Source organism: Theobroma cacao, chromosome 1, assembly GCF_000208745.1.
Source record: "Theobroma cacao cultivar B97-61/B2 chromosome 1, Criollo_cocoa_genome_V2, whole genome shotgun sequence".
In the NCBI taxonomy this organism is placed as follows: Eukaryota; Viridiplantae; Streptophyta; class Magnoliopsida; order Malvales; family Malvaceae; genus Theobroma; species Theobroma cacao.
In genome coordinates, this window is record NC_030850.1 from 32,509,252 (window position 1) to 32,520,792 (window position 11,541).

Genomic DNA, 11,541 nt, shown 5'->3' on the forward strand with positions numbered 1-11,541 from the left:
TTTAATTTGGAGCCATCTTGACAGCAAAAGACTACAGATGGCTCGTGCGGTAGGGGAAGATGAAGCTGATGAGACAGGCAGAAGCTTAAGATACTCTTTCCGTCACCTTGCTTCAAGCTTCAGGAGTGCTACTTCAGATGCGGTATCGTTTAAAGAGAAAGACGACGATCAAGTAGAGTTGCAGTGGGCTGCAATTGAGAGACTGCCAACTTTCGAGCGGCTAAGAACGTCATTGTTTGATCACAAGTTGTTAAATGATGGGAAAGAAGATCAGGGCAGAAGGAAGATGGAGATGATAGACGTTACGAAGCTTGGAGCACTGGAACGCCGCGTTTTTATTGAGAAACTGATAACAAAGATTGAGGAGGATAATCTCCAGCTTTTGAAGAAACTAAAAGAAAGAATGGACAGGCAAGAAACTTAACCTAGTCTATTTTTGTTTTTTTTTTTGTTTTTACTCAAAGCACATTTTCAACAGTGCACGTAAAATGTATTGACGAAGATTTGGTAACTCTAACTGATGGAAAGTTATGCTTGCTATCAGAGTGGGGTTGAAATTGCCAACCATTGAAGTGAGATACGAGAATCTGTGTGTGGAAGCAGAATGTGAAGTAGTTCATGGAAAGCCCCTCCCTACACTTTGGAACACCATTAAAAGCATATTTTCTGTAAGTTTGTAACATGATTCAGAATGCCAAATAAGCTTGCAGACACTTCTATGTGGCCCAGAATGAAACTTTGAGATAAGGGATAATTCTCTAAATCAATGATGAGAAAATTTTCCTTTAGGCAAATGAGAAATCTTCTATCCATAGCAGTAATTATTTAGAAGTAACACTGCAATTGTCAGCTCAGCAATTATTTGATATTGTTTTTCCTTTTCCATTAATGCATAGAAGTTCCAATTTCCTATTTAGAATTTTTTTAAAAAAAAAGAACCTCAAATTAATATGTTTATTCCCTAAACGTTAAAATGTTTATGCAAAGCTCAGAAAGTGAAAAAATATTTGATGTTGAACAGGCTGTGACGAAAGTTAGCAGATGCAAGTCTCAAGCAACCAAGATAAAAATTCTCAAAGACGTCAGTGGCATCATCAAGCCTTCAAGGTCCACCACACAAGCTTGTCATCAGTTCATTGTGAAATCTGAATTTATTTAACTTTCCATTGAAAAAAGGGATAGTAGCTTATACTAATGACCAAATCAATTAGTTGATAATCTTTCACGAACTCCCTTTTGTTGCAGGATGACTCTATTGCTTGGTCCTCCAGGCTGTGGGAAAACCACATTGTTACAGGCACTTGCAGGGAAGCTTAGCCCATCTCTCAAGGTATATAACCTGTCATCGACAATTGAAGTTACAATTTTAATATTAATAGTTTTAAGAACAACAAATAGATTGTATTTATTAGGAGTTTAAATGTAGGTAAAATACCCTCACACTTTTAACTCTTTTATCATAATTATATGCGGGTTTATTAATTTTTAAAATTGACAAATTGCTGTAAATGTGTAAATGATGTTAATTCATAAAGGTGAAATGTAAAATATCTTTTTTTTTTCACTCTCTTTTCCTTTCTCTCAAGTCGACGTACTGCACTTTTTTTACATCGACTGATCACCTCGTGATTCTATCTGGTTGTGAAATGTCAAATTCGATCAGATCTCCTTATGAGAGTGTGAGATCTAGTCACGCAGCCCAGATCTCCAGCTCTCCTGGAAGCACCAGATCTGGTGCTCCCTTGGTGCGTTCCTCAGGGAAATGTAGCCAGATTGAGAGGGTTTTTTTTTTTTTTTGAAAAGAAAGAAAATAAATTTTAAAATAAAAATTATAATTTATATGTCATAATTTTTAAAATTAACGAAGAGTAAAATTATTTTAAAAATATTATAATGTCATTAAACTAATAGAAATATTAACGATTGATTAATAGTAAAACTTATATATCTAGTAAAAATATTTTTTTGAAACAGATTATTTATTTTGAAAATTAATAAATTTATATATAATTATAATTAAAAGTTAAGAGTACGAAGATATTTTAACCTTAAATATGATATAAATTAAACAATTAGAAAATTACAACAATTTTCAGGTCACAGGAGAAACATATTATAATGGTTACAAGTTCACAGAGTTTGTTCCTCAGAAGACCTCAGCTTACATAAGTCAATATGACCTGCATATTTCTGAAATGACTGTAAGAGAGACACTTGACTTCTCAGCGCGCTGTCAGGGCATTGGAAGCAGAGCAGGTAGATTTTCTTACTGCATTTATACTAACGATTGTACAATTCATAACACCCGTTCGATCTTAAAACTTGTCTTCTAATGAAGATATCTTGAAAGAAGTTAGTAAAAGGGAGAAACTACATGGCATCATCCCTGAACCAGATATAGACACTTACATGAAGGTAATCAATTTGCAAGAAACAGTTCACTTTTATATCAATCATGTTGAAAGAGGGCTAATCACTGACATCCCTGACGATAATCTGTGTTAACAGGCAATTTCAGTTGAAGGATTGAAAAGAACTCTCCAGACAGATTATATATTGAAGGTGATTCTCTCAAAAGGAAAATAAATGTAGAATAAGCACTTTACTGATTTGGGTCCTCACCATTCGGACGTCCATCAGAGGATTCAAATCTCGTAGCACATATTCGTTTCTAATAATTCTGGTACAATTTGTGGCTGTTTTCAGATCCTTGGACTGGACATTTGCGCTGATACAATTGTGGGAGATGCAATGAACAGAGGAATCTCAGGCGGAGAAAAGAAAAGGCTGACAACAGGTTTTGTACTTGTACTCTGCCACCTTTCTAGTAACGTAATGAGTTAAAAACTTATAAGAATCTCTGCTGATGATGAAAAACATTCAACTAGTGAAAACCATTTGACTAACATGATTAGGAAAATTTTCAATGGATTAGAAAATTTTATTTATTAAATTTTAATTGATTATAGTATATTGTTTTTTATTAAAAAATTTTATTTTAGACGTAAAATTTATTTAATTTTAGTATTTTTCTTGAAAATACATCTTTTGTTTTTACTTACATACATTTATATTCTTATATTTCAAATGTTAACTAATTGAGAATTCATCAAATAACAATTTACAAATTTATATTATAATTATAACATTGAAATACTAAATCATTTGCAGAAAACACATTTGCAGCAAAAAGTAGTTGTTATAAAATGCTTGATGTTCACCTCTCGCAGGGGAAATGATAATTGGTCCTACCAAAGTTCTGTTTATGGATGAAATATCCACTGGCTTAGACAGCTCCACTACCTTTCAAATTGTTACCTGTCTACAGCAATTGACACACATAACAGGAGCTACAATTTTGATATCACTTCTTCAACCAGCTCCAGAGACCTTTGATCTCTTCGATGACATAATTTTAATGGCAGAAGGAAAGACTGTGTACCATGGACCCCGCATTTATGTTCAAGAGTTCTTTGAACATTGTGGTTTTAGCTGTCCACCACGAAAAGGAGTTGCTGACTTCCTCCAAGAAGTTTGTATCCATGTTTAATCTATCGAGCACGTAAATGGTATTTTTCCTTTGAATTCAGGTTTTAATGTCGATTTCTTCAACAGGTGCTCTCTGAAAAGGATCAAGCACAGTACTGGTATCATAAAGACAGACCTCATAGTTATGTTTCTATTGACATGTTCAACGCCGCATTCAAGGAGTTTCATGCAGGACAGAAGCTAAACGAAGAACTCTGCACGGCTTTCAACAAATCTGAGAGCCACAAAAATGCTCTGTCGCTTAGTATTTATTCATTAGGAAAATTGGAATTACTCAAGGCATGCACAGCTAGAGAATGGCTTCTCATGAAGCGGAACTCATTTGTTTATGTCTTTAAATCAGCACAGGTGACAAATAACCACTATCTGCAATTTATTAGGTAGCACACAGAACTTAAATCAACATAGACTACTTACACAACCTTAAATATTTTCTGGATGCAGCTTGTTCTTATTGCACTGATAACAATGACAGTATTTATACGCAGTAGAATGAAAATTGATGAGGTCCATGCAAGCTACTTCATGGGGTCTTTGTTTTATGCTCTTATAAGACTGGTGTGCAATGGAATTGCAGAGTTGCCATTATCTGGTTCTAGACTTCCCATATTCTACAAGCAAAGAGATTTCTACTTCTATCCAGCATGGGCTTATTCAATTCCTTCAACAATTCTAAAGATTCCTCTTTCATTGCTGGATGCTGTTCTTTGGACATGTCTCACATATTACGTGATTGGTTACAGTCCTGAACCAGGAAGGTTTGTTTTCCAAGGATATGTTAAATGCAAATACTAAATTCTATCCTTTCTAAGTCCTAGTTTTGCTGCCAGGTTTTTCCGTCAACTCCTACTCCTTTTCCTTGTTCATCAAGTGTCAACATCACTATTCCGCTTCATTGCTTCAGTAATTCGAAACCAATCCGTTGCAGCAGACTTTGGTCAATTTACTATATTGGTGCTATTTTTATTTGGTGGCTTTTTAATTCCAGGACGTAAGGCCATCCTTCACTTATGTTAAGAAATTCTGAAAATGCCGAGTATTCATGCCAAGATAGTAATAAAGCTTTGCTCACTGCAGCATCTTTACCTGATTGGATAAAATGGGGCTTTTGGATTTCCCCAATCACGTATGCAGAAATAGGAGTCTCAGTAAATGAATTTCTGGCCCCAAGGTGGCAACAGGTGAAAGCAAACTATTAATCTCTATCCTTCAAATGAATGATGATCAATGTATATGTAGTTTCTGACAGCACATGCTTGCTGGTGCTGGACATTGAAAGGTGCAGGTTTCACCTTCAAATGTTACTTTAGGGCATCAAATCCTAAGGAAACGTGGCTTAGACTACAGTGACTACTTTTATTGGATATCTGTTGGAGCTCTAATAGGATTTTGGATGATTTTTAACGTCGGATTCACCTTTGCACTCAGTTACTTCAAGCGTAAGTTGTAGCATGCATGCAGACACAAAAAAGAAACATAGGAAAACAAATTTGAAGTTATGAATCAATCATTCTCAACTGAATATGTCAAAAACTCAAATCTGTGCAGCTCCAGGAAGATCTCGGGCTATTATTTCTCATGAAAGGTTTCATCATTTGAAGGAGAAAGAAGATTCAAGCAATGTAGTTCATCAGGAAAAAGAATTGTTCCCTGTTGGTGCTCTAAAAGCTGTTACAGATGCAAAAACTATAGGGATGGTTTTACCTTTTGAGCCCATAACAATATCATTTGAGAATGTGCAATACTTTGTTGATACTCCAAAGGTAGCCATGTTATTCATTAATCATCAATGCATTCCTCATAATTTTGAATGTCAAATGCCTTTTCTAATGTCTTGCTCTGTGTTTGCAGAAAGTAAGAGAACAAGGGTTCCCACACAGAAAATTACAGCTCCTTCAAGATATTACAGGCGCATTTAGGCCTGGAATTCTTACAGCTTTGATGGGTGCCAGTGGAGCTGGGAAAACAACCTTGATGGATGTTCTTTCTGGAAGAAAAACTGGTGGTCATATAGACGGGGAGATAAAAATTGGAGGATATCCAAAGATTCAAGAGACATATGCCAGAATATCTGCTTATTGTGAGCAAACTGATATACATTCTCCCCAAATTACAATTGAGGAATCTGTAAAGTACTCAGCTTGGTTACGCTTGCCAGAACAGGTTGATAAGCATAAAAGATTGGTAAGAAGTTCTCCAACTTTATATCTATGAAGAACTTGAGGACGTGTATTAGACTTTTATGATCAAACTGGATAACAATATGGTAATTCTAAGATGATTAGAACAAAATGATTTCTCCTTGTTAATGGCATCAAACATTTAGTTACAAATGTGTCTTTATTTACTGATAAGAGGATCTAATTTATATAGTTAAAAAGAAGAACATAAAAACTAAGGAAGCATAGAGGAAGGTATACTTTTGTAAAGTTAGCCTAAAGTACCTCTATGACTTGAAGACATGCTTGTATCATTTCCTGTAATAATGGAAAGGGAACTGCTTTATCAGAATATTTCACTTGTCTTCCTTTTCTAACAGGAATTTGTGGCAGAGGTTCTTCAAATGATTGAGCTAGATGAAATCAAAGACGCTTTAGTTGGCATCCCTGGTGTTAGTGGAATATCACCTGAACAGCGTAAACGGCTAACTATAGCAGTAGAGCTCGTTTCTAATCCATCCATAATATTTATGGATGAACCCACCTCTGGATTAGATGCCAGAGCAGCTGCAATTGTCATGCGAGTTGTGAAGAATATTGTTAATACAAATAGGACAATTGTGTGCACCATTCATCAGCCAAGTATTGACATATTTGAGTCATTTGATGAGGTAATTAATATGACACGTACTTATGATGTGTGATAGTCATTTCCTGCAGTAACAAACGCACCAAAGCTAACCAACAAAGTGATGATCCTGTTTATTCTGTTTTACATAATACCAATGCATCCTACAGCTCATTTTGATGAAAAGAGGAGGACAGATGATATATTCTGGAGAGCTGGGTCAGCATTCAAGCAGGCTTATAGAATATTTTGAGGTGAGCTTGAAAACATCAATACACAAGTTCTGTTTTATGACATTATTTACGTGTTATTAGTATTTTCTTTTTCCCTAAGTAGTTAGACAAATTGTAGAAGCAAAGGCTCACTTAATACATCCCCCATGCTTTCAACTCATAAGAAACTATAATAAATTTGGCATCCTTTTGTCAGGGTATACCAGGGGTACCAAGAATAAAAGAAAACCACAATCCAGCAACATGGATGTTAGACGTCACTAGTCCATCTGCTGAAGCTCAACTCGGGGTGGATTTTGCCCATCTCTACAAAGAATCTCATCTATACCGGTATGTTTGCCATGATAAATGACTCCAAAGCACGTTTTAATTGATATACTGGAGACCTGTGATCACACCACAAAATAAAGCCTAACAGAAAACGTTTCTCCTGCATAGTTGTCTGTCATACCAAGTAATATACATGTTCCTTTTTGTTGAGTTTTAGGTTGACTAGAATTCTAAATCTTATTTGATTATGATTTTTTGTTTGTGTACAACATTGAGTAGTTGTATGATTTTAAACTTCTTATTCCAAATCGAATCCTAATCACAGTCTACTTTGAACTTTTATACTATAAAAGTGGATTTTGAGGTTTTAGAATTGCAAGGAATGCTTTGAGAGCTCAAGAGAGTAAACATCTTGTAACTCTATTTGTTGCTCTAGGTAGAGCTAGAGTGGTTTGAGTGAATGTTCTTGGGAGGCTATTGAGGAAGAGTGTGCAAGGGATCTTGGGTTGCTTTAGGGAACCATAAAAGTCAATTTATTGTACTTTAAAATCTCAATAATAGAAGAACAGTTTCACTCCGTGGAGGTCGAACCACGTAAATTTTTGTGTTTTTCTGCTTGCTTATTTTCTCTAGATTTTATCTTTGTTGATTCTTGGGCAATTTCCACGATACTTTTTGTGTAGGAGAAACGAGGAACTAGTCAAAGAGCTGAGTCTTCCTGTAGAGGGCTCAGAGGAGCTACATTTTGCTACACGCTTTCCACAAAATGGATGGCAGCAATTCAAAGCATGCCTGTGGAAGCAACATTTGTCCTACTGGAGAAGTCCTGGATATAACTTATCACGGTTGATATTGCTTACTGCATCTTCTTTGTTATATGGAGGGCTTCTTCGGCGGAAAGGGCGGAAAATGTAAGCTGCTTACTTCACTATATCAGATAAGACTTGCTTCATTAAGCATCAGCAAAATTCATGTCACAGAGTTGACAGAGTTCATGTACTTAAGTACTCAAACTCATGGATGAAGGTCACAGTTATTCCTTACAAACTATTGCGGGACACATTCCATGATGAATTGTGTCCGTGGATCAGTACTCTAAACGTTTGGAGTGAGGAGCAAACTGTGTGGAGTACATTTATTATAGAATTTACCTCACTAAAGTTCAGTTCCATCAGAAAACTGCACCTCAAACTTTAGAAAGATTTACCATCTAGTACTACACTGAAACTTTGATCCTCTTTCTAGGGATGATGAACAGGACTTTTTCAGCATAATAGGTTCGCTGTTTGGTATCGTGATAATCATCGGAATAAGCAACTGTGCATCTGTTCTTCCCATCATAACTACTCAGCGTACTATTGTGTACCGAGAGAGGTTTGCCGGAATGTACTCCTCCTGGGCATATTCAATAGCACAGGTCTAAAAACATTTTCTATAGCATTTCTTAGCATTTCCAAGAAGTCTATACTCTGTAAGAGATCCTGAAGCTCACATTACAAATATTTAAACTTGCACTTTTATTTTTAACACAGGTGATTGTTGAACTTCCATATGTCTTCCTTGAAGCAGCTTTGTTCTCGACTATTACATATCCGCTTGTCAACTTCTATGGATCAGTTTACAAAGTGTTTTGGTACTTCTACGCCATGTTTTGTACGCTGCTCTACTACAAATATTTTGGCATGATGCTTGTCTCTTTGACTCCAACTCATCAAATGGCCGCGATATGCGCGAGTTTCTCTTACCCGTTGATGGGTTTGTTCTGTGGATACCTCATACCAGGGCCTGTAAGCCAACTCTCTCCTTTCTTTCTCACCAGAACAAAAAATTCCAGTTAATTACTGTATATTTGGCACTAAGTCCATCAACTAGGCCTGTGAATCAGAATAATGATCAAATTGCATTTGGTATATAATTCCTCAGTCTTTTCATTCACCTTTGGACAATTATATCATCAGGCTCCCTATATCTTAAATTGATTGGCCTCCAACTTACAAAAAAGAGACTTTTCCACTTTTTATCTGAATATTTGTAAGTATTTAAATGACTTTAATCTTTAAAACGAGAAGAAAGCCGTAGATTCGAATAACTTGTTATCATAGATGCCTAAAGTAGCAAACCTGGAATTATGATACAGAATAATTTGCTTTTTGCTGGAAAGCCCAAAGTAGATTTCCATTTTTTCTTTTGTTACGGTGAAATAAAGTTGATTCAGCATAGTAATTTACACGTTGGTTTTCACCCTTGTAGAAATTACCTAAGTGGTGGGGATGGTGTTACTGGATTTCTCCAATGTCATGGTCCCTGAAAGGTTTCCTTACTCCACAGTATGGAGATATAAAGCAGGAAATGATTGCATTTGGAGAGCGCAAATCAGTGAGCGCCTTCTTAGAGAGTCACTATGGATACAAACATCCAGATTTACCCATCATAGCCATTGTCCTTATTGCTTATCCAATTTTCTTTGCATTTATATTTGCTTATTGTATAGCCAAGCTAAATTTTCAAAGGAGGTAAACGCATGCACTTCTGTTTCAGTTTCTAAATTTTGAATCACCATTTCCAGACTCATTCTACCATCCTGTATTATGTGTATTACCCTGAAAGAAAATTCATCATATATATCAATGTTTCTTACTAATAAAACATTGTTTACTTGTCAAAGCCCCCAAATGAATAGACTCCCTGCACCTTAAATTCTTGATGTAGAATAATGGCCTATCAACCTGGCCTCTGCCTCTCAATTTTTTCTTTTTTCTCAATGTGTAATTTGACTTGAAATATATTTACCATAAGCTGATCTTCCTGCTCTAATTTGAATGTATCCTGCAATCCTAAATTGTGGAAATACTTCCTATTATTACTTTAGGATACTAAATTTTGTTGAACTTTGAGGAACAAAAAAGCATAATGTTTTAAAAAATGAATTTATTATTTTAAAAAATTTAAATAAGTATTTATTTTTTAATTAGATTAATCAAGTTCTTATATTTTTATCTTGAGTTAAAATATATTTTTATAATTTAGTCAAAATATTACTTGATCTTTTTATGTGCACTTAATGTTAGCATGGAGGATAAAAATAACAAGCGGTCATGTTTTCATATTATATCAGTATGTCATGTTATTATCCACTATGACATGTCAATATAACATATTAACGTCATATTATATAAAAATGACATGTGATATTTTAATCAATAATAATTAATCTACCATTAATTATAACAGTTTATTTGATTTAAAATAAAAATATAAAATTTTGATTAAATATAATAAAAAGATAAAAAAATTATTTAAAATTTTTAAAATAATTTAAGAATAAAAATCTCTTGACGCTAACAAATTTATCATCTTTTAACTTGAAAATTGGAGTCCAGCAACTGTGTGCAATGAACTCTACCTGCTTAATTTTTTTAAAATAATCTTTTTCGTCTAGGCAACATTACAATGTACTGACAAACTAAAGCCCGTCGTTGAGCAACTGACATTTCGAATTCCGTCGAAATGCTAATGACGAGAAAGCTTGGCCGGTGTGGTTGTAATTGCTGTAATCAATATAAATTATATTACATTGTTGGTTTTTAGTTTTACTAGGTCCAATGTTTCTTTCTTTTTTCTTTCTCCTTTTAATTTTCTTTGTGATCAGCTCAACTCTTCCGGTAAGATCAGATCCTGTATTGCAATAATAAAAGCATCTCCTTACAATAATTTAATTTATCTCTATATCTCAAGTGCTGATATCTCAACTTTCAATGAGGGAACTTTCTTAGAAATGACTTAAAGGGGCCAAATTAGAGAAAAGGTTCAAAATTAATCCACACACCGATCGATTCCCGCACTAACATAGGAAATATATAGCCCGCTTCCTTACTATTGCAGACGGAATCAACCAAAGGGTTTGCTTGAAATCAACGCACGAATCGCAGAAACTTTTGATTTTATTCTATCAAAAGCCAAATCCCTCGGCTTAAGAAAAAGAAGTCAAAGCATGAATTCACGATATAGCAATAAAAGCAATTGATTTTGCGTATCTCTTGAGATTTAATTATTTCTGTTATTATCTTTGCAAACAGAACAAAGTCGAGTTGGCTTGCTGGTTCAGGCCCCAGAACCCTGTCACTGAAAGCAAATTAATTCGGACATGCTTAAATTTTGTTGTGCTTATTTTGTACTTTACTGAGGTCAAACTGAACTGAAAGTTCAATGAAGGTTCAATTTTTTTTGAATTCGAGACCGCTTCCTCAGGAGAAAAAATCGTCAGCCCTGGAAAAAAGAAATCTGTGCATGCCAATCAGAGAAGATTTGCATTGCAGGCAGGACATGCATGAATTTCATACATTAATTAATATAAAAAATTAAATAAAGTACTAGTTATTTAACAAGAAAAAAGAAAAAGTTGCAGTCTAGAAGTGTTCTTGGAATCGACAAAATGACAAGATATGGAAAAGATTTTCTGGCTTAATTGCTTAGTTTTATAACAACTTTGGTCACATGAACTGGAAGAAGTCATATCTCCCACGAAAAATATGAGTCGTGAACTTAATTACTAATGCTTGGGGTATTCTTTAATTTTGGTGACAGCAAGAACCTGCTGATCAATTCTATGGACGTTCAATAGATTATCACCAGCCGGCTATTTCTATAACAAAAAATGAATTCCATTCTCCTTACTCATACTTCCATATTTTGCTGGCGTGTT

General features: G+C 34.9%; 1 protein-coding gene across 4 annotated transcripts; it reads left to right on the forward strand.

Annotated features, from left to right (window-relative positions):
- Positions 1-9,356, forward strand: LOC18613787 (pleiotropic drug resistance protein 3). 4 transcript variants are annotated; one of them, XM_018120330.1, is made up of 24 exons: positions 1-411; positions 545-676; positions 1,042-1,107; positions 1,246-1,330; positions 2,097-2,256; positions 2,339-2,415; positions 2,509-2,562; positions 2,707-2,797; positions 3,258-3,532; positions 3,616-3,897; positions 3,994-4,307; positions 4,380-4,540; positions 4,627-4,730; positions 4,835-4,988; positions 5,098-5,134; positions 5,168-5,320; positions 5,430-5,733; positions 6,089-6,379; positions 6,507-6,590; positions 6,766-6,899; positions 7,523-7,750; positions 8,085-8,256; positions 8,372-8,626; positions 9,090-9,356. In XM_018120330.1, the coding sequence occupies exons 1-24, from the start codon at positions 38-40 to the stop codon at positions 9,354-9,356; spliced, it is 4,254 nt and encodes a 1,417-aa protein (XP_017975819.1). In that variant the 5' UTR covers positions 1-37. The 4 variants fall into 4 exon arrangements, with proteins under 4 accessions (XP_017975819.1, XP_017975816.1, XP_017975808.1 ...); XM_018120327.1 differs by having other exon boundaries at positions 3,231-3,532; positions 5,098-5,320; XM_018120319.1 differs by having other exon boundaries at positions 545-668; positions 1,022-1,107; positions 3,231-3,532; positions 5,098-5,312; positions 5,401-5,733.

What these genes read in the sequence shown, in the direction of transcription:
- LOC18613787 (XM_018120319.1), top strand. Translation starts at nt 38, where the DNA reads ATGGCTCGTGCGGTAGGGGAAGATGAAGCTGATGAGACAGGCAGAAGC. An exon ending in GGGCATTGGAAGCAGAGCAG is followed by an intron (nt 2,257 to 2,338) that starts GTAGATTTTCTT and finishes CTTCTAATGAAG; the next exon opens with ATATCTTGAAAGAAGTTAGT. An exon ending in AAAGAATCTCATCTATACCG is followed by an intron (nt 6,900 to 7,522) that starts GTATGTTTGCCA and finishes CTTTTTGTGTAG; the next exon opens with GAGAAACGAGGAACTAGTCA.